Here is a 22133-nt window from a genome sequence, read left to right as displayed (position 1 = left end):
ACGCCCTTGCCAGCCTGGTCACCCCTAACGGCCCTCCCCTGCTGGCCTGCTCACCCTTAACTGCCCTCCTCTGAAGGCCTGGTCGCCACCAACTGCCCTCCCTTGCAGGCCCAATTGCCCCTAACTGACCTCCCCTGCAGGCCTGGTTCCCTCCAACTGCCCTCCCCTGCCGTCCTGGTCGCCCCTAACTGCCCTCACCTGCTGGCCCAGTCACCTCTAACTACTCCCTTGACAGCCTGGTCACCCCTAACGGCCCTCCCCTGCTGGCCTGGTCACCCTTAACTGCCCTCCTCTTCAGGCCTGGTTGCCCCCAACTGCCCTCCCTTGCAGGCCCGATTGCCCCTAACTGACCTCCCCTGCAGGCCTGGTTCCCCCCAACTGCCCTCCCCTGTAGACCAGTCCCCCCTGGTTGCCCTCCCCTGCAAGGCTGGTCCTCCCTAACTGCCCTCCCCTGCTGGGCTGGCCCCCCCCCCAACTGCCCTCTCCTGCAGGCCAGTCCCCCCTGACTGCCCTCCCCTGCTGGCCATCTTGTGTGTTGGAGTGATGGTCAGTTTGCATATTACTCTTTTATTAGATAGGATAGTGAGGGACTAGAAAATATTAATAACTAGCTCTTAATATCTGGGACACGATGAGTACTCATTAATTGATGATTCACTGATACAATCTCATCACTTAATAAAAGTTTTCATATAAAAGCATATATTTGTGTACATGATACTTTTTCATATATGAAGGTGTGCTATAACTTACCCGAGTGCCTGCTTCTCTGAGTATTTTACTAAAGAATTTGTTTTTAAAGGTAACCCAGATGGTTCTCTTATTGTCATCATTATAAAGTAGTTTTTCCATTGCACAAGAAGTGTAATTCAAAAAACTTTCTGCTAAAGTTCAAGTGATTGGAGGTTGTGCACAAATTCTTCATTTCTTTCATAAAATCAGTTTTGCTGAATTTTCTATAAAAATGCAACGATTAAACATTCTTGTGATAGCTTCTTTGTGAAAGCATCACTGTTCCTGATTTGCACACGCCTGGTCATTTAGGCCTTCTTTTGTTTTGGGTTGGCAGTTCCAACTGTTAAAGTTCTTGTCTGATTGTGTGGGACTCCTTATTTTAATGGGAGCAGCTTCTTTGCTGCATTTTTAAAAAATAGTCTCGGAAGCTTCTTACTGTGGATCTTTGTTGGGGACAAAGGATTATTTATGCTAAAGGAAAATGTATTCCCCACTGACTTGGCTCGTGGGAAGCATAACAAGCTCATTAGTAATGCCCAGTTGTACTTTGCCCTTTTGCTATGGTGGAGAGAGGAAAAATGACATCAAAAGGACATTCTGCTATCCTTTGCCTTCCCGCAAAGAAAATATGATGTAATATTAGACTTTTCAGTTAGGTTTAGCTCAAGTTCAACTTCAGTACCAGAAGAAATGTTCCTGAAAGGAGGAAGGCAGTATGTGTAGTTGGCACTGTATAGGAGGTATGTCTGGTGTAACTTGGAGGAGAAAATAACTTCTCCTTGGAAATTGATAGCATTATAGCCTTATAAACTAGATTTTTTTTCTTAGACTCTTAATGGTGGTTTACAATAAAAAATAACTAGTATACTGCTCTAAGCAGTGAAGCTTTCTACGTTTTACATAGTCTAATTATTCTGAGTGTTTTTAAACTCTTCATTTCTTTTCCTCTCTAAAAATGCATTAAAGAATTTTATTAACCTAACATAATAAACGTTGTGGTTTTCCTTGTAGATTTCAAGAAGAGTACTTTGGAGCTAAATTGTGCTGTTTCTTTTGTTGTTGTTCTTGTTGTTATCTTTAGCACCTAGTAGAGGAAATAATTTATGATAAATTATAGAAAGGCATTGAGTATTGTCTCATAGTTAAAATTGATGTTTGTGTCTATTACTTTTTCCTCTGGCAAAAGAAGCTCATGGTTAAGCTTGTGAATTTATCCAAAGTCCAGATGAACTTTTATGACTTCTATGTAAAGGTCAGATGGGAGATACTTAACTTTTAGTTTCAGTTGCTGTGATATATGTATTTACATTATGTTTATAGGGGAGAATTAGGAAGACTTATTGGCTAAGTGTTATTGTTAATTTTATTTTGCTAGCTAGAAGCTTCAAGAATTACTTTGAAGCCAGATGTTTCAAGAATTGGTTTGCTTGCAATCATAGCTAGTTAGAGCTCCCATTACACAGCCTTTTCTTTTTTGGTATATTACTAAATTTAAAAAGGGGGGAGGGGACGGAGTGCACTAGGACTCTTGAGCCACATCACCCCTATTCCCTGCCTTGCATCCTTTCTCTAGTTTAGGAAAAATAACAAGAATCACTTTGGTGCTAGTATCAGAAACGAGATATTAAAATGTGTTCCATGTTTTCCTGTTTCAAATGAAGAGTGCTTTTATGAAGTGAGAAGCTAGGAATGATTATTGATCTTATCGTCAAATGATTCCAATTAGAAGAAAAAGTTTTAAGTTTTCAATCAAATAGAGTAAAACACATTCCTTATAATTTGAAGTTTTGGGGAAGTAGGAAAGCTGCCATTGTCTGCATATTAATGTTTTGTTCTATTTCCAGAAAAGCAATTTGATTTGAGTATTACTGACCATGCAGCCTGCAATTCAAGTAAGTGTTTTGGAAAAAATATTTTTATGAAATTAATATAATAAAATTATAGTAATTAGTAAAATACTAAAATTATCAAAATATTTTCATTGTGCTAGTTTTTTAAGCATCAACTTTTCATAACAGGAATACTATATTTTCACTTTCTATTTCTGAAAGGATTCTAATTCTAGGCTTATATTAAATATTTATAAGAATAAAAAATACCTTAGTGTTGGTGGGCCCATCTTATTTACACTATCCTGGGAAAAGAAGTCGAATATGTTATGGTGTTCCTCTCATTACAATTAGTATATATTTGTATTTAAAAAGCTTTTAGTAAATACACATATAAAGTTTTTATTTTAGATAATTGTACATGTGCCTCATAATGCCTATAAATAACCAATTATTAAAATTTAAAGAGGGCTTTTTTGGTTGTTGTTTCTCTGTTTTTTGGGGGGTGGGGACGGGAAAGCAAGATGAGGATAATGAGATAAACCAGAATGATCTTACATTTGAATGATTTCCAGGCTTGGTACAGTATGTGCTATATTTTTCTGATATCCACTTAAGTTTTTTTTTTTTTGCTATAAATAGAACATGATTGACTATTCACTTAAAGACAAAAATCACATTGAAGGTCTACGAGAAAGATGTAAGCAGCTAATAATAAAATTTGGCAAGTGAAAGCTTTAGTCTGTCAGATTTCATTTCTGATCATAGTTCTGCATCCCTGTGAGATTCAGACAAGTTATTTTATTTTACTTCTCCAAATATCTGCTTCCATGCTTTAAGTGAGGGTCATTGCACTTATTTTGTCGAATAGTTGTGAGGAATCAGTGACATAACATGCACAAAGTGCCCACTAGAATGTGTATTGCATAATAAGCACTTCAGAAGTTTGGTTGTATCATTTGTCCAACAAAATTATCAAGATGTAAAACTGGAGACTATACCTGGGTCATGCATGTCTTTCTTTTTACGTTTTCTTTTCTATTTTATTAAGAAAGGAGGCTTATCTAGCTAACAGTGGATGATAGCCAGAGAAGAGAATTTATCAAGCGGTTAAGAACTCTGAATGTGATCCTGCTTGTGCCCCCTCCTATGCTATGCAGCTTATCCTTCTATTCCCCTAATAAAGAGTTCTATTACCCTTTCCTCGTGGGACGTGGAAATCCCCGGCAGTCTCCTAGAAGGCCCTAGTCTTCCCCTTTAGTCTTCTCAAACCATATTGAGTGTGCTCAGAACTGTATTACTCAAACCGTTCATTATCTGACTATTCTTTGTGTTCTCTTTTTATCCAAGTCTCAGAAATGTCATAAGTTTCATGTTGGTTATATATTTTGATTTCTTATAGCGTGCTTTTTTATCATTGCCACATTGACCATGATTTTCTCATTTCTACACTAATGGCCATTAATATGTTCTTAACTTTGTGAATATTTTCATAGTTTTGTCTTATAGTTCCATAAAACCTTCTATAATCTAGATTCCACAGATCCATCTATATTGATTCTTCTCTGGACACATTCTTGATATCTCTTAAGGAAATTTTTGCTTCTCTGCCTGTGATGAATGTGAGAACTTCCCAGGATATTAACCTCTTTCTCTGCTAACTATACTAGTTATCTAGTTATTCATAAGTGCCTTACAGAGAAGAGTTATCAGTAAATGGCTATTATCAATTGGTTCTTATTAATTTAATACATTATGATCTTACTTGCCTTTTTCTTTTGGTCTTTCACTTTGACTAGTATATAAAAGTACAGTCTAACAACCAACGCACAGTAGTTCCTGATCTCTTTTAGTTCATAGTCCTCTGTTGAGAATCTGAGAAAAGGTATGAATTTTATGAGAAAAAGGGCTATTTGTACATAGGCAGAAAATTTTGCCTAAATGTAAGCAAGTTTATGTACCTACTCAGGTTCATCTAGACTGCCTATGGATTAAGAATCTCTGCAATATGACAACTTTACGCACGTTTGAGAACAACCTTTGTACATAAAGTTTTTATTATTAACATCTAACTTTTTAAAAAATACATGTTTTTATTGATTTTTAGAGAGAGGGCTAGGGGGAGAGAGAAACATCAATTGGCTGCCTCTTGCATGCCCCCTACCGGGGATTAAGCCCGAAACCCGGGCATGTGCCCTGACTAGGAATCAATCTGGAAACCACTCAGTGCACAGGACGACACTCAACCACTGAGCCACACACGGCAGGGGTAACATCTAACTTTTAACAACATTAATATGCTACTGACCAGCCCAGGTTATTATAGTCTTCTGCTTGCAATAACAGGAAAATTGAAATACTCTTCTTCCTCATATGGAAGATATTAGGATGACCTTTGGTAATGTTAGCTTCTTATTTCAAAACCACCCTCCTAGCTAATGCACATCTTGCCTTGACAAACATTTACATCTTTCTGCCTATTGTCAGCTCAGCCAAATAGTTAAAGGACAAATAACATATTCCATTGACTATAATATACTGTTGATTGTAGATGCATCTTGATTTTTGATATCAGTCATTTACTGATATCTATTTCCTTAATGATACCAACAAATATTTTTGGCTGAATACCATGTGCTAGGTATTATACATGCTTATGAAGGGCAGATTTAGATATTAAATCTTTGCTGCACTTCCTTTGAAATAATTTTAAGAGAATTTAGGTAAATAAAATCTTACCTTTTTTCCTAAAACTTTATAGGATTCTTAGATATTTAGGAGTTCATTTCCCAAACCCTACCCTCAATTCCTGAAATGATGTCTCTCAAATAACTTATGTTTCTCTTATTTTTTGGATTTTTTTTTTTTGAGTTTTGCTACTCCTGCTTGCCTCTTGTGGTATATATATTCATGTTCTTTTTTTTTTGCTCTTGGGATTTTTTTTCAAAAGCATGTTTTGTTTCTTATGGGGGATTAGAAATAGTTACTGTTGTTTTCTCCATAATTTGTCTGGATTAACTATGGTTTTATGGCTTTTGATTTGGCAAAGTAAGACTTGCTTCAAATAAACCTCAGTAAGTTTAATGTATTTTAGGGAGAAAATGAACTATATTTAAAAGTCAAGAAAGGATATTGGTATTACTTGTACTTATACTTTAAAAAATTTGTTTTCAAGTAATCACAAATTTACAAAGTAATCCTTAAATATAGCACAGAAATATTTGTCTGAACCATTTCAGAATGAGTTGCCAATCTTATGTGCCATCGTCTCCAAATACTTCAGTGTGTATTTCTCAAGAACAAGAACATCCTCCTAAACAACCACAATGCAGTAATGAGAATCAGGATATTAACACTGACACAGTACTACTGTCTATTCTCAGACCTCATTCAGGAATTGCCGGTTGTCCCAATAGTGCTCAGTTCAGAATCATGGGTTTCATTTAATTGTCATGTCCCTTTAGTCCTTCTCAGTCTGAAACAGTATCTCAACCTTTGTTTGCCTTTAATGACATTGACCCTTTTTGAATATTAATTATCAGTTGTTTTGTACAGTGTCCCTTATTTTGTATTTGCCTGATATTTCTTCATGATTCAATTCAGGTTATGCATCTTTGGCAGCAATGTCACTGAGGGCTGCTATGTTTTCTCTCTGCATCCTATCAAGTGGCCTATGATTTTGGTTCTCCCATTATTAATGGTGTTCACTTTTGTCACTCAGTTAAGATGCCACCTGTCAGGTTTCTCTATTGTAAAATGACTCTCTTTTCCCCTTTGTAATAATTATTTTAGGGGGAAGTACTTTGAAACTATATAAAAATGTCATTCCTTCTCAAAATTCTAATTTATTCATTAATATCTATACTAGAGGCCCAGTGCACGGATTCGTGCACTGGTGGGGTCCCTCAGCCTGACTTGCACCCTCTCGCAATCCGGGACCCCTTGGGGGATGTCAGAGCACTTGTGCACCAATTCGGCACAATCCCCGCAGGCCAGGCCGAGGGACCCCACTGGTGCACAAATCCATGCACCAGGCCTCTAGTATACATATAAGATCTTTGGTTAATCTCTTCCCGCCCTCCCCCTCCCGCCTTCTCTCTCAGATTCATCAGTCTGTTCCATGTTTCCATGCCTGTTTATTGAGCATCTTCCCCCTGATGGTCGGTGCGAGTCATAGCTACCGGTTGAATGGTCACTTAGGCTTTTATATATATAGATGGACTTATATTTATTTTATTTTTTATATTATCCACTTATTTCATTATTTTGATGTTTAAATTGCTTTTGATTTAGCCACTAGAGCAGTGATGGAGAACTTATGACACGCGTGTCAGAGGTGACACACGAACTCATTTTTTTGGTTGATTTTTTTTTGTTAAATGGCATTTAAATATATAAAATAAATATCAAAAATATGTCTTTGTTTTACTATGGTTGCAAATATCAAAAAATTTCTATATGTGACACGGCACCAGAGTTAAGTTAGGGTTTTTCAAAATATTGACACGCTGAGCTCAAAAGGTTCGCCATCATTCCACTAGAATCTCTGCAGGCTGGCATCTGTCTCCTTTTGGCATGTCCTCATCATTCTTGGAGCACTTCTTTGCTTTTTGGTAAAAGAAATTTTATCATAACACCATAGGATTCATTCTAGTTTTCTCTCATTCCATATTTGTACCATTCTTCTTTGGCAGTGAGAAACCTGGTTCCCTTTGGTAAATCTTCGTGTGTGTAACTGATCTTCCTTTGTTGCTGCTACCCCGTCCTGAGCTGCTGTCCTTCTCAGCTCACTTGAGCTTTGACACCCTGCACTGGGACCTTAGCCCTTCGTCCCCAAAGGACACCCTCCTTATATCCTGCTAAGGATCTAACTCTGTGCCCAGCCAGGGCTGTCCTCATTGGTGGAAATTCTCTTACTTTATTCAAACTCTAACTTTTTATTTCAAGCCACCCTCCTACAAGAACCCTCTCCCCACACCCCCTCTCTCTGCCTTTCATTTCACTTCGGCTCTATTCCCCTTTCTGCATTGAGTATTGATAGTCTTTTCTCTAAATAATATTGTATTAAAGTTTTGTAAAATTTTAAAAATTTGCAAGTGCTGGTTTGATAGTATGTTTATGTCAATTTTTATTCTAAACTAGGAATTGGCCAGGTAGTAAATATTTTTGGCTCTGAGAGTCAACAGGCAACTTTGAGGCAATTATGTAGGTACTTATATAACAAGCCATTTTTAACCCCTTCCCCGGCAGAAACGTGTATACTCGTTTTCACAAAATGTTCTTTTTCAGTCATCGACGAGTATACTAAGAAAATATGGTAAAAAAATATGGTTTATAGGAAGACGAGTTACAAACTGTTTTCATAACCAGCATCAAAAATACTATATAGAACCAAAATAAAAAAATTAGTCTGAAAAAGAAACGTTTTTCACAAAAAAATTGTTGGGGAAGGGGTTAAATCTAAAAACCATACTTAGCTTATGGGCCATGCAAAATCAGATGACAGACCAGATTATTTAGAATATTTTTTAAAAGATAATACTCTTATTATGATTTAAAGTTTAAAATGCCATTTATGCATTCATTCAATTTATCCATTGTTGAACAAATATTGCTAGGACCAATGCTAGATGTTACAAGGATATATCTTATAAAGCAATGTTCATTAACCCATCTTACAGCCAAGATGCTGAGACTCTGGTCAAGTAACTTATAAAACTTACTTATCTAACAAGTGAAGTAAAAATATAAATTGTTGATTTTTATTCTCTTGGCTTGATAGTAGAATCCATTCATTAATTAGGGGGTTCACTTACATTTACCAAAGTAGTAGATATTGACAATGCCTCAAGTATCTCGACTAATAGTTTGGTTCCAGTGTATATATATTTGCATATATTGTATTATGCATGGTCTGTAATTCATGTATAAATATAGATGTGGGTTCTGCTGACTTAACCAGGTCACATCCATTCATTTGGTTGGCGTTTTCTCTAGGTGTGGTTTGGAGAAGACCTGCCTCTAAGCCCACGGAGCCCTCTGACCCCCAGGCATGGGCCAGGTTTGGCTGATGTTTGTCAGTATGATGAGTGGATAGCTGTGCGGCACAAAGCCACCCTGTTGCCCATGCAAGAAGATCTGTCAATCTGGTTATCTGGTTTATTAGGTAAGGCTTGAAAAGACATTCAAAATTGTATTCTTGTATTTAGTAAACATTTATTGAGAACCATAGTCTTCGTTAAGGAGTGCTTGTTCTAGAGGCTGAGGATACTCCTGTGAGTGAAATCTCACAAAGCTTATATTCTAGTTGGGAGGATATCCTATTTCAGTGGTTCTCAACCTGTGGGTCGCCACCCCTTTGGTGGTCGAATGACCCTTTCACAGGGGTCGCCTAAGACCATCCTGCATATCAGATATTTACTTTACGATTCATAACAGTGGCAACATTACAGTTATGAAGTAGCAACGAAAATACTTTTATGGTTGGGTTACAACATGAGGAACTGTATTTAAAGGGCCAGAAGGTTGAGAACCACTGTTCTATTTCATCCTGACCCTCAGGGCTTGAATAGTAAGGAAGTTTGAGGCTTAATAGAAGAGGTCAGTAAGCTTTGAATGATCAACATTTTCACTGTTAATATTAAAATCATTTTTTAAGTATGTAGATATAATTTGGGAATCTATATTTTACTGATTCTCCCTCCACCTCCCACCCTTTAATCCTGTATAAGGCATGGGATTCTGAATGGCATTCATATTGCAGTTAAAATGATTATTCATGACACCTAGGAGGAAATGTCAGGTTGGAGACTGTCTGGCATCATATTGCTTTATTCAGTTAAACAATATGATAAGTGCCCTGAATTTTCTCTGCAGAAAAATTCTCTATTTAGTACAGAATTTCATGTAACATTGCAGGGTTTTTGTGAAAAAGATATCTGAAGCTCATCTGGGAGCTTCCCGAGATAATTAAAACACAGCATACACTCACTTCAGATATCAGTTTGATTTAGAAAAAAACTTTTTTTAAAGTTTATTGTGTAATAAAGCTTCTAAAGAAGGTATTTTAGAGGTGAAAAGTTAGTATTCCCTGAGTCTTTGCTAGGTTACTATCTTTACTTTTTAAGTTGCAACAAATTCCATCTTATTTATAGAGAACTTTTCTTGTGTAAGCAGTAGTAATGTGCAGTGAATCAAAACTTAACCTTAATAGTGAATATTGATACATACAGCACTTTGGTCTTTTAAAAATGAAATAATAGAAAATAAAATAATTAAAAATAAAATGAAATAAAAGACATGTCAAATAATTTTTTCCTGTACTACATCACAGACATTTTTCAGTTGTCATTTTTTATTTTGACATCCTCTGCTGTATCTTCCAAAAGTGAATGATTATAGTCTGATCTAACATTTGTCTAGTATTTCAGCCATAATCTAGTTACATTTAATTAAATTTTAACCATAGTCCTTGAATTTACTATTTCTAGAGGAATCTTAATGTTGGCTATGTTCTTAGGTATTGAAGTTAAGGCAGAAAGATTACTGGAAGAGCTTGATAATGGAGTGCTGTTATGCCAACTGATTGGTGTTCTTCAGAACATGGTGAAAGCCTACAACTCTGAAGAACCAGGGGTAAGGAGATGTGGGACATATATTCTGTATACATTAGAGAAACTAACAAGACTATTTTAATTCTGGAAAATAATAGCAACAGGAAGGGGTATATAAGGAACTGGTAATAGCGGTTATCTTTAGAGAGAGAGGAACTGAGGGGTAGAGTTGGAGAGACACTTACGTTGTGTCTACTATGACTAATGCATTTAAAAAAATCATATGCATGAATTGCTTATTCAAGTTAAAATTTAAACTGAAATAAAACTAAAAACCTCTCAACCTCAGCAGGATTATCTAAATACTCTTGATTCAGATACTCAAATAATTAGGGTTCTGTAAAACTTAGATCATCAATTTTCAAAGAACTTGAATTAAGAATGGGCTACTACTTCCTTTTTGATAGTCTCCTCAGGAAACTCAGAATCATATTTATGAATCTGCGAATAGGGAAGGAAGCAAACATGAGGTTGTCTATTAACCTTTAACAGGGCAGTAATTCTGTATTGGTATTGAACTATGTATGGAGAGACACCATGGAGATATACTTTGGAATTATTAGAGTGTCATTTTTAAAAGTTAATTTATTTTAAATTAGAAAGATTTTTGTGTCATTTCAAAAAGAAAGGTTAGAAATGCTTCGATCCTACTGCTAATTTTAACCAGATCATTTCTGAACTATACAAAAGGAGAATAAGACAAAATAATTTTGAAGCTACCTAATGTTGTATACTTTTTACTTGCATTCAGTACACTGAATATTTCTTTAGTGATTAGAATGGTTAACTAATGAAAATATCCATGATGCATTTTTGAAGTTATTCTTTTGTTTTTTTCCAGAATTTTCCAATGAGAAAAGTGCCCTGTAAGAAAGATGCTGCCTCTGGTTCGTTCTTTGCCAGAGACAATACTGCGAACTTCCTTCACTGGTGTAGGCACATTGGGGTTGATGAGACGTACCTCTTTGAATCTGAAGGTTTAGGTAAGTGTTGTTATTTTATTTAATGTTTACTAGGATTTTTTTTTAATACCGCATTTCTAATTTTTCTTTCCAAATAAGGATTCTAATGCCACATCTCATTTCCCTAGAAAAATGTGCACTTTAAGTATATGTGAAATCATTCGAGAATCTGAATCTGATTCTAAATTAAATATATTAAACTTTTCATGTATAGTTAGAGATCTTATATATCTAGAATACCCTAGAAATATTTTACTTCCTGAATGAGTTGGCTACAGGAAGTTTCTGGAGGAATGCTTTACTAATTAATGTTTTCATCAAGAATTACTCTACCAGGTCTAAATTACTAGTAAGTCCTCTTTAACTAGATAATTATAGAAATAACAGAAGACTAAGGGATGCATGTTCATGGTTTTAGATTTACCTTGTAAATAGCAGCTGCCAACTTGATTATCTAAATGGATTAATGTTTTTGACAATTCATTTGTAAAAGTCATGCTCTACTGAATAATTATTGACATACTCTGGGCAGTGACTACAGTGAAAGCTAACTAAGTTTTAGACCAGCCGTGGGCAAACTACGACCCGTGGGCCAGATCCGGCCCGTTTAAAATGAATAAAACTAAAAAAAAAAAAGACCATATCCTTTTATGTAATGATGTTTACTTTGAATTTATATTAGTTCACACAAACACTCCATCCATGCTTTTGTTCCGGCCCTCCGGTTCAGTTTAAGAACCCATTGTGGCCCTCGAGTCAAAAAGTTTGCCCACCCCTGTTTTAGACTATATATTTCCTCAAAGCATTTATACATGTGTATACATATTTATCTATATCTCTCTATATATGTGTATACACAGACACACAGAATTTATAATGTGTTGATAGGAGCAAAGCATTCCAAGGGCAGGGTAGTGTGCTCTGGTGGAGAGAAGTATTTTATCACTGACATTGTTTAGAATTGCTGGTTCATGGTGATAATAAAAGCCAAACTGACTTTTAGTCTGTTTTATTATTGTTTTAAAATTCTTGACTGATGTTGCACACACTTGCTGCCTGCACGCAGGGTGGCTGCTCCTACTGCTCCCTATTTACTGTGACTCTGGATGCTCCTGTGCACTAGAAAATAAAGAAACAATATGGATTTGGTTGATGTTTCACCCCAATTTGCACCCTGCTTTAATCCGAGTGTGCTGATCATTATTGACAATGTGGTTGATTTAATGGCACATACAGCCTCTATTGATCAGAGGGGAGAGGAAGTGCTTTCAATTCTCCGGTTTATTACTTCTGAAAGGATATAAGATTGTATATTTTTCATTCCCAGTAGCAGACATTTTCACACTGTCCTTACAGTCAGTATAAAACTAAATGAAGCACTGCCAATAACATTAATTCATTCCTAGGCATTGAGCTGAAGAGCTAATGTTTTCACTTTCTAAAGGTCTCAGAGAGATGAGCAGCTTCATTTTTTACATTTTGCTGGGAACTCAAAGCAATTAAAAAAATAAATACACTATTTAAAAGTATATCTGCGTGTTCAGAGAAACAAGTTGAATAAATTTTTCAAAATAAATCCTTTGGGTATGAATTTTAAAGTCAAACATAGGCCTTTTTATTGCTTTCTGTTTGGGGTAAAAATAGATGTTATTTATAAATCAGAGAACAATGTCATTTCCATTCAGGAAGTCAGTATATATGCAATTTATCACATAACTATTATTAGGGTTTAGGAGTTTGCTGAGGCTTTTAACTCTAAGAGCAAGAAAAGAAAGTTAGGTGATCTACAACTACTATGATATTGGTGCATTTAGTACAAGTTCTAATTATCAGGGTTTTTTTTTGTTTTGCTTAATTTTTTTTTAAAGATCTCTTTTCGAACTCTTAGGCTTAGCATGTAGTTTCCTTTTTAATTTAAAAATTTTTTAATTGTGGTAAAATATACAGAACAAAGTGTACAATCATAACCATTTTAAGTATGTGAAGCTTCTATTTTATAGCATTAAACTATTAAGATATACTTCATATAACAAAATTCATCACTTCAAAATGTACCTACCCTTAAGTGGTTTTTAATATGTTCACTATGTCATGCAACCATCACCACTAATTAATTCCAGAACATTTCCATCACTCAAAAAGAAAAGCCATACCTAGCAGTTAGGCCCAATTATTTACTCACTGCCTTCATCCTGTGGCAATCACCGATCTATTTTTTTCCTCCCTATGGATTTATATATTTCAAACACATGGAATCAATCATACAATATGTGGTCTTTATGTCAGGCTTCTTTAATTAGCATAATTGTTATTTACGTTGTAGCATGTAACAGCACTTCATAGCTGTTTATGGCAGAATGATATTCCATTGTATGGATAGACCATATTTAAAAAATTCATTATCAGCTAATGGACAGTTCTACTTTTTGGTTATAATGAATAATGTTGCCATGAACATTTGTGTACAATTTTTTGGGTAAGCATTGGTTTTAAATTCTCTCAGGCACATACCTAGGAGTGGAATTGTTGGATTATATGGTAACTATGTTTATCTTTTTGAGGAACTACCAGAGTGGGCATACCATTTTATATTCCCACTAGAATGCATAGGGGTCCCAATTTCTTAATCTTTTCATCAATACTTGTTATTATTCTTTCTTCCTCCTCCTCCCCTCTTCTTTTCATATTATTATATAACCATCCTATCCTGGTGGGTGTGAAGTGGTATCTCATTATGGTGTTTTACATTTCCCTAATGGCTAAAGATACTTTTTATCTTTTGCTAAACTTATTGGCCATTTGTATATCTTCTTTGGGGAAATATATTATACACATATTTGGCTCAATTCCAAGGGTAATTTTGTCTTGTTTTGTTGACTTGTAGGAGATTTTTATTTATTGTGGATACCAGGCCCTTGTCAGAAATATAATTTGGGTTGTCTTTTCCTTTCTTGGTAGTGTCCTTTGATGCATAACTTTTCAATTTGGATGTTCAATTTATCTTTTCTTTGATTGCTTGTGCTTTTGGTGCCACATCTGAAAAACCATTGCCTAATCATCCAGGGTCCTACAGATTTTTACCTAGGTTTCCTTCTAAGAGTTTTATAGCGTTAGCTTTTACATTTAGGTCTTTGATTTATTTTTAGTTTTGTTTATGTTTTTATATATATATGGTGGAAGTAGGGATCTAAATTCATTCTTTTGCATGTAGATATCCAGCTTTCCTAGCACCATTTATTGCAAAACTTATTTTTATTTAGCTGTCTTGGCACCCTTGTTGAAAATCAATTGAACATAAACACACAGGTTTATTTCTGCATGCTCAATTCCATTTCATTGGTCTATATGTCTATTTTTATACCAGTAACATACTGTCTTGATTTAGTATAGCTTTGTAGTAAGTTTTTTTTAAAATTAAATCTTTATTGTTCAGATTATTACAGTTGTTCCTCTTTTTTCCCCCCATTGCTCCCCTCCACCCGGTTCTCACCCCACGCTCTGCCCTTACCCCCACCCCACTGTCCTCATCCATAGGTGTACGATTTTTTTCCAGTCTCTTTCCGTACCCCCACACCCCTTTCCCCCCGAGAATTGTCAGTCCACTCCCTTTCTATGCCCCGATTCTATTATATTCACCAGTCTATTCTGTTCATCAGATTATTTATCCACTTGATTTTTAGATTCACTTGGATTTTGTCAAATGCCTTAGGATGTTGGTCTTTACTTTTCTTGTGATGCCTTTTTTTGGCTCTGGTGTCAAGGTGATATTGGCCTCATAGAATGAGTTAGGAAGGGCTTCCTTCTCCTCTATTTTTTGAAGAGTTTAAGAAGCCCATTACCACATAGTCCTGTGCTAAAGGTACTTTAGAATAAAACAGAGGTGATGTATCTCTTCAAATGTATCTCCTGTTGAGAAGTCTGAATTATAAATAACAATGTTACCTAAGCCCTTAGTTGTTTTAGAATTAAAATGCTATACAAATAAGGACTCATGGCAAGTTTTCATCCTCTTCTTGTCAACCATTTTTTTTAATATATTTTATTGATTTTTTACAGAGAGGAAGGGAGAGAGACAGAGAGTCAGGAACATCGATGAGAGAGAAACATCGATCAGCTGCCTCCTGCACATCTACTGGGGATGTGCCCGCAACCCAGGCACATGCCCCCGACCGGAATTGAACCCGGGACCCTTCAGTCCGCAGGCCGACGCCCCATCCACTGAGCCAAACCGGTTCCGGCTGTCAACCATTTTTAAAAAAATTAATGGAAAATGATAATATGTGGAGATGACAAAAATGTCTTTTTAAAGTCTCCCAACAAGTAATGTCTTCATCATTCTTTTATTTTTACTTCTTCCATGCCAGCAATATATTTCTATATTTAATTTTGTTTCTTAGAATATGTTTGTGTGTTTTTTCACAGTTTTGCACAAAGATCCAAGACAGGTGTATCTTTGTCTTCTTGAAATTGGTCGAATTGTGTCAAGGTATGTATTCCACAATATTTCAGGATTTCAATGTCCTAAGTATTTTTAAGCTACTTTATTTTAGATAGCACATGATTTTCTATAAATAAAAGAATAATTTGTATCGGAATAAAGTAACTTTTTCTATTTTTTTCTTTCTGTTTCTTTATTCTGTTTGTGTGAACTATATCATGTGTCCACATCTGCTTGCTCATATAACTTGCCTTCATTTAGTGTAAACTGTAAAAGTGGTTACTTAAAATGTTTGTATTAAGAATAAAGTAAGAGCATGTGGCCTTGTAGCAGCTCAAGGGGAGGCAAGTCTTCTGGCCACAAAGAGGAGCTGACAGAACGCTGAGCCTCGCGTCTTCCCACCTACCTCAGCCCCCTCGTTACTCACCGGCTGATGTTTAAGGTGCCTTTTAAAACCTTTGGTTGAATATTGAGAGCATCCAGTAATCCAAATATATGCTCTGGTGTGAAGATGATCATCTGAATTTTGGCAATCTGTGGGACATTAAAAAGCATTTGCAGATATGCCAGTAAAATAATCGGTGGAAGAGACTCATACAGACTTCATTTAAAAATAAAATAAAATAAGCCCCATTGTGATAGCAAGGAAGTGCTTGGGAAAGACTGCTGGAATGATGAAATCTCCTCATTGCTTTCCAGGTATGGGGTTGAGCCACCAGTATTAGTAAAACTTGAGAAAGAAATTGAGTTAGAAGAGACCTTACTTAATACTTCTGGGCCTGAAGATTCCATCAGCATCCCCAAATCGTGCTGTCAGCATGAAGAGCTGCATGAAGCTGTAAGTAGCTGCTACACTTGCAACCATGATGTGTTAGTCTTCGTGTTTGCCACAGGTGATGCTATGTTTAAAAGAATGTTTCTTACTTAGAATATACATTAGTACTCATTCCCACTCCTGGTGAGTTCAAGGCACTATATGATAAAGGTGATTTTGTGTAGCTTGTGTAAGATGAGGAATGGAGTTGGGGCAAAAAAGCTAGAATCCATCATGAAGGGTACTATGAGCCATAAGAATTCATTGGTCTTTTTTTTTTAACATAGTAGTGTTATCATCTGATTTGTAAATGATAAGGATTACTCCCATGGCCATGCAGAAGTTATATTGGTTTACTGTAATAATCCAGGCACAGGGTGATGAGAACCTGAACTCGAGCAGTAGTAGTGGAAATAAGGCAAAAGGAGCACAGGTATTTTTCTATTTAGAAGGTAGGATTGGCAGGAATTCTAATTCTGACAAGGAGAGAGAATTCTGGGCTACTAAGGTGTCTAAGTAAAGGGTACACTGGTACTTGAAGAAGACAGGTGGCGGAAAGTTGTGGGAGCCAATTGATGGGGATTTTCTGGACGCTCCCTGTGACAGAATATATGTTAGATGGCGAGTCTCAACTGGAAAGTCTTCTTAACTTTAGCTGTTTATCATTACGTAGAAGTTAATAGAATTGCACTTGGTCAGGCTGTGCCTTCTGCAGTGACTACAATATGACAAGGAATGGAGGTGAGCTGAGTATCAAACATTGTTTGTGCTTCAGCTGTTGCTTAGATTTTGTGGTCTTTTTGGATTGTAGTACTTTATGAAAGTGCTTAATTTACAAAATTTTAAGGAAACAACAAGTCATTACTAATAGACATTTGGAAAGTGTTGTTTAATGTAATAACAGTCTATAGTGTTTTTTATATTCTAGTTATCATTTCATAGATATTTGCTGCAATTAAAAATTTTGTAAGCTTCTTGAGGGGTGGAAGTTGGGTTTTCTCCCCGACTCTCATCTCCTTAGCAGATTATTGAAACAAAGTGAGCACTTTTAGAAAATGCCTCTTGCATTGCATTTTTTAAGAATTTTACCCAAGCTTGGGTGGATAGATATAAATGTCTCTGCCTATTTTAAAAGTAACTTTGGAATAGATCTAGATAGTCCCTCATATTAAGTTAGCACAGTGTTAGGGACAAATGAGAGTTTTTACATAAGCTTCATCTGACTGGCCCATCTTTGATTTGACACAGATACATTAGTCCAGGGCTTAAAAGAATTCGAACTTAATGAACTAATGTGGCTCAGTGAACGTGCTTTGAATGGACTCTACTCTGTACACGTTCACAGGCATTCTCCCGTGGTCAGGGCAGCACCACAAGCCTGGCACTGGGGCGAGAAAGAGAGTCAGGACTGTAGCGCTGCTAGTTTTAATGGGTCAGCCGGCGTCTAATCTCAGTACTTGTCAACCAGTGAAGGAGAAGAGATAGTTAAAAGTTGAATTGTCTTTACACTTTTATCTTTGAGTTTGACTTTCTCAGCTATCAAATAACCTTGCATTTTAGTGTTGAACAAAATAGTTTTTGTCACAAGCACTAGCTGTTACTTATTTTTAATCTCAGGTTACACACATTGCTGAAGATCCCCCTTGCAGTTGTTCTCATCGGTTTTCTATTGAATACTTATCCGAAGGACGGTACCGACTAGGAGATAAAATACTCTTTATAAGAGTAAGTCCACCATTTAATTCTATCTACATACAGATCTTGTTTTTAAATTGGATTTATTGCTTAACCAATCTTTTATTCTGCTCTTACTTTTTAAAAAATTGATGTTATTAATGAAAGAGTTTCACTGTACAAAAAAATGGCTTTCATGAATATATAATGAATTTAGGTTAACACCTTTAACACAATAAACTGCTAACTATAGGAGACTATTCTGACATCGAATATAATTGAAGGGAAATGTTTGTATATCTCAGGTAACTTATTCCATTTTTCAGATTTCTAAAAAGGAATCAGTTTTCATCATCATAAGAAAAAACCAACACATCTAATCGGATTAAATGTCAGTAATAAGAAAAGAAAATAGAAACATTGCCACTTATGGTTCTATACACATTGTGTGTTAAGTATAAGACCTCTTTACATTGACACAGCATCGGTATATATACCAATATGCTGATATACACGTTCATTTTCTTCCTTTGTCCCATCTGCAATCTGCAACTGATTATCTCCTTTGCTGAGGAGATTTAAGTGTCGCTGTTCAGCATTCTGTCTACTTCGGATAAAAGAGCTGTTTTATTCCCAATTTAGGAATAGAATATAAAAGTATTTAAAATAATTTTGACATCCATATTTTCTTTTACTTTATATATTATCATTACTTCCCCTGACCCCCAACACGCAGAAACACCTACGTGTACTTTCTTTGGGTTTGCTTTCTCTTATTAAAGCAGTATGACGTAGCGATAGTCACAGAGCATGTGATTTAGAGGTGAGATTTTTAGGGCAATCTCATACACTTGTGCAGATTTTCCTGCTTAATGGATGAGGGTTAAGGGGCTGAAATCCAGCTTGTTCTGCGCTAGCAGGCGCAGGATGTATCTGATCTGCACAAAAGCACCATTTGGGTTGGGGAAGCCTGGTGTATTTGAGGCCAGGCCAAGCTGTGTGATTTGGGACAATTTCCTTAATCGCTCAGTTCCGTAATTTTCTCATCTGCGAAGAACTAGTAATAATTTATATCAAAGTTTTTGAAGATTTAAATTGATGTAATACATATGAAAGTAAAATATTTAATTGTGAAGTACACATTTTAGTGATTGTTATCTTTCATAATAATTTATTTTTTATGAGGCTTTTTTTCCTGTAAATTCCCATTTCTCCTTTTCTCTCTTTTAGTCCTTCAATATTCAATTTTTTGTTGAACAATATTGCCCTTGCAACTTTGTATATTAGTAATTTGGATTGTTTAGGATGCAAGTTGTGTGTAAATATCTCTTTACAAATTGGGGGATACTGTTTGTCAGTTACATGATTCGATATGGATAAAATTTATTCCTGCAATAATACAAAGAAGGAGCTGTCAATTTATAGTAAATTTATTGGCAAATATCTGAATTTCATAGATCATAGACATCACAAATTGTGACTACTAACTAATGAATTGTAACTGTGAACCTTACGGTTTTACAACTTTGTTTTTCACTTTCTTTTGGGGGAAAGATGCTTCATGGAAAACATGTCATGGTCCGTGTTGGCGGAGGCTGGGATACTCTTCAAGGATTTTTGCTTAAATATGACCCCTGTCGAATACTACAGTTTGCTACACTAGAACAGAAAATTCTAGCGTTTCAGAAAGGCGTTTCTAATGAAAATGTGCCCGATTCACCTGCCAGAACACCCCAGCCTCCTGAAATGAATCCGATGTCAGCAGTTAGCATGATTCAGAAAGAAAAATCAAAACCGGGCACGCCAGTTGGTATTCCAAGGAGCAGAGAAAAGCTGCCAGCACCTTCCCTGAAAGGAGGTCACCCGGACTCCGTGTCAGTCCGTTCAAAAACGCCACATCCCCCAGCAGCATCTCATCTCAAACTCCCATCTCCAAAAGGCACAGCAAAGAAGCCACAGGCTCCTTCCAACAATGCAGCGTCTTCACTTGCTTCTTTAACTTTAGGAGGTAAAAGCACTTCTTCCCCAGCCTTTCCAAGAACTGCACCTTGTGGATCTGAGTCATTGAGAAAATGTATCTCATCACCCAACACTCCGAAGGCCAAGTTTACTCCAGCCCAGAAATCAAGAAATGTGCCCGAATCTACACTTTTGCCAAATAAGTGTTCAGGGAAAACGCAGCTAAAGCATCTGAAACACAGTCATCCATCCTCTAGGGATAATGCAGTATGTCACTCAGCTGCGCATTTGAATTCATCATCAAAGTGTCCGAAGCTACTTAAACCTTCTCCTTCTGTCCAGTCCCCTGCAGAAATGATGAAACCCAGTTCCAAAACCGTAACCCCAGGTCTAGGAACACGGTCTCAGCTTTCAGACGGAGCCCCGCAAGCAGGGGCAGTGCCAGCACAGAAACTTAAGTCAGCCTTGAACTTAAACCAGCCACTTTCTGTATCCTCAGTCACTCCTGCAGAAGCACAGGAATCGAAAGGTAAGAAGGTAGTTTCATTTGCCAAAAAGCAGCCTCAGAAGACAGGACCCGGCTCTTCCAAGTCCCCTAGTCGCACCCCGCTCTCCGTCGTGAGTCTTCCTCAGGCTTCTTCCAAAGCACACGCGGTGTCAAAGGCAGCACAGACTGCCACCAGGGGCCCGCATTCAGCCAGAGGGCCTCCCAAAGGTGGCAAAGCCCCAGCTCCCACCAGGAAACCACCCTCATCTGTTAAGGAAGCAGTGAGTGGGGATAAAAAGCCTACTGCAAAGAAAAAGGAAGATGATGATCACTATTTTGTTATGACTGGAAGTAAGAAACCTAGGAAATAAATACAAATGTGCCATTTAAAAAAAACACACAGAAAAAGAAGAGAGTGAATGTGTTAGCTTCACAAGTTAAAAGGTTCTGTTTGTGCTTGTCCAAATTGGTTCAGACATTAAGTACAGTAGTATGGGGGTGCAGATTGGGGTGGAGCTAGGGGTGGTGAGGAGAGGGCTCATCAGAATTCCAGATCTGAGGTCTCCATATCTTGAGGCAGGCAGCTGTAAAATTGCCACAACGTTCATATGAATAATAGAATCTTTGTTAATGTCTGCCCTTTAAGGGGACTGTAAAGTCAAATAACACTACTAGAGCTATAACTATGGTTGCTATATTTTTAAATATTAAGTATAGGTTTATATTTTTATAGAGAGGTTGCATACCTGCTAGTAGCAATGGTGGTGCTTTTAATATTAGCTGCTGCATTTTAGTAAAATAGCAACAGTTTGGCACTTGTCTTTCAAAAGGCACCTAACTTTATTTTCTGATCAGGATTGTCTGATCAAACAGCACTAAGTACCAATGGCTGCCGCTCATTAGGTTGGTGTTATTCTGGGTTTGGTAAATTCTTACTACTTTTTCTTTAAGCTTCCCAAATCAGAGGGAACTGATTTTTAAAATATATATATATTACTGATTTCAGAGAGGAAGGGAGAGGGAAAGACAGATAAAAACATCAATGATGAGAGAGAATCATTAATTAGCTGCCTCCTGCACGCCCCCCACCTGGGATTGAGCCTGTAACCCAGGCATGTGCCCTGATTGGCTATGGAACTCATGACCTCCTGATTCATAGGTCAATGCTCAACCACTGAGCCACTCTGGTCCAGTGGGAACTATTTTTTAACCGACTTATTAACATTGGTAATATTTTGTTACCAATATTTTTGGTTTAAAAAAAGAAACAAGGTATTGAAAGGTCAACAGAAATTTAGTAAAATCTAAGTTTTTATATATTATTTATAAGAATTTATGCATTTCATTTTAGATGGATGTTGTGCAGTGGGAAAGGGGAAACTGATTTAGTAGCTTTTAGCATATTGAAAATATTTTTAATAACGTAATTTCCTACCAGTGCAGATACAAATTTTTACATTAATATAACATCAGAATTTAACAGTCTTAAAGTTAAGGCAATAAAGAAGCTTAGAATGGTGCTACGTAAAAATTCTTTCATGTGGTTATTTTTCTTTAGAAGGCACAGTGCCAGTTTTAATTAGATTCTTCCAGCTACATTAATTTTCTTTTATAAATCATGC

At 36.5% G+C, this 22133-nt stretch overlaps 1 protein-coding gene across 2 annotated transcripts in view; it reads left to right on the top strand.

Annotated features, from left to right (window-relative positions):
- Positions 1-21488, top strand: part of GAS2L3 (growth arrest specific 2 like 3) — a 29879-nt gene extending 8391 nt beyond the window's left edge. For both annotated transcript variants that reach the window (XM_006769376.2, XM_015567604.1), the window contains exons 2-9: positions 2580-2627; positions 8562-8730; positions 10084-10199; positions 11019-11160; positions 15562-15625; positions 16277-16415; positions 18009-18116; positions 19620-21488. In XM_006769376.2, the coding sequence (XP_006769439.1) occupies positions 2610-2627; positions 8562-8730; positions 10084-10199; positions 11019-11160; positions 15562-15625; positions 16277-16415; positions 18009-18116; positions 19620-20882 (2019 nt within the window). In that variant the 5' untranslated portion in view covers positions 2580-2609 and the 3' untranslated portion in view covers positions 20883-21488. The remainder of the gene's footprint in view (positions 1-2579; positions 2628-8561; positions 8731-10083; positions 10200-11018; positions 11161-15561; positions 15626-16276; positions 16416-18008; positions 18117-19619) is intronic.
- The last annotated feature ends 645 nt before the right edge of the window (positions 21489-22133 follow it).

This window comes from Myotis davidii, unplaced genomic scaffold (assembly GCF_000327345.1).
Source record: "Myotis davidii unplaced genomic scaffold, ASM32734v1 scaffold120, whole genome shotgun sequence".
In the NCBI taxonomy this organism is placed as follows: Eukaryota; Metazoa; Chordata; class Mammalia; order Chiroptera; family Vespertilionidae; genus Myotis; species Myotis davidii.
The sequence above is the reverse complement of the archived record's forward strand: the minus strand, read 5'-3'. Positions and strand labels throughout refer to the sequence as shown.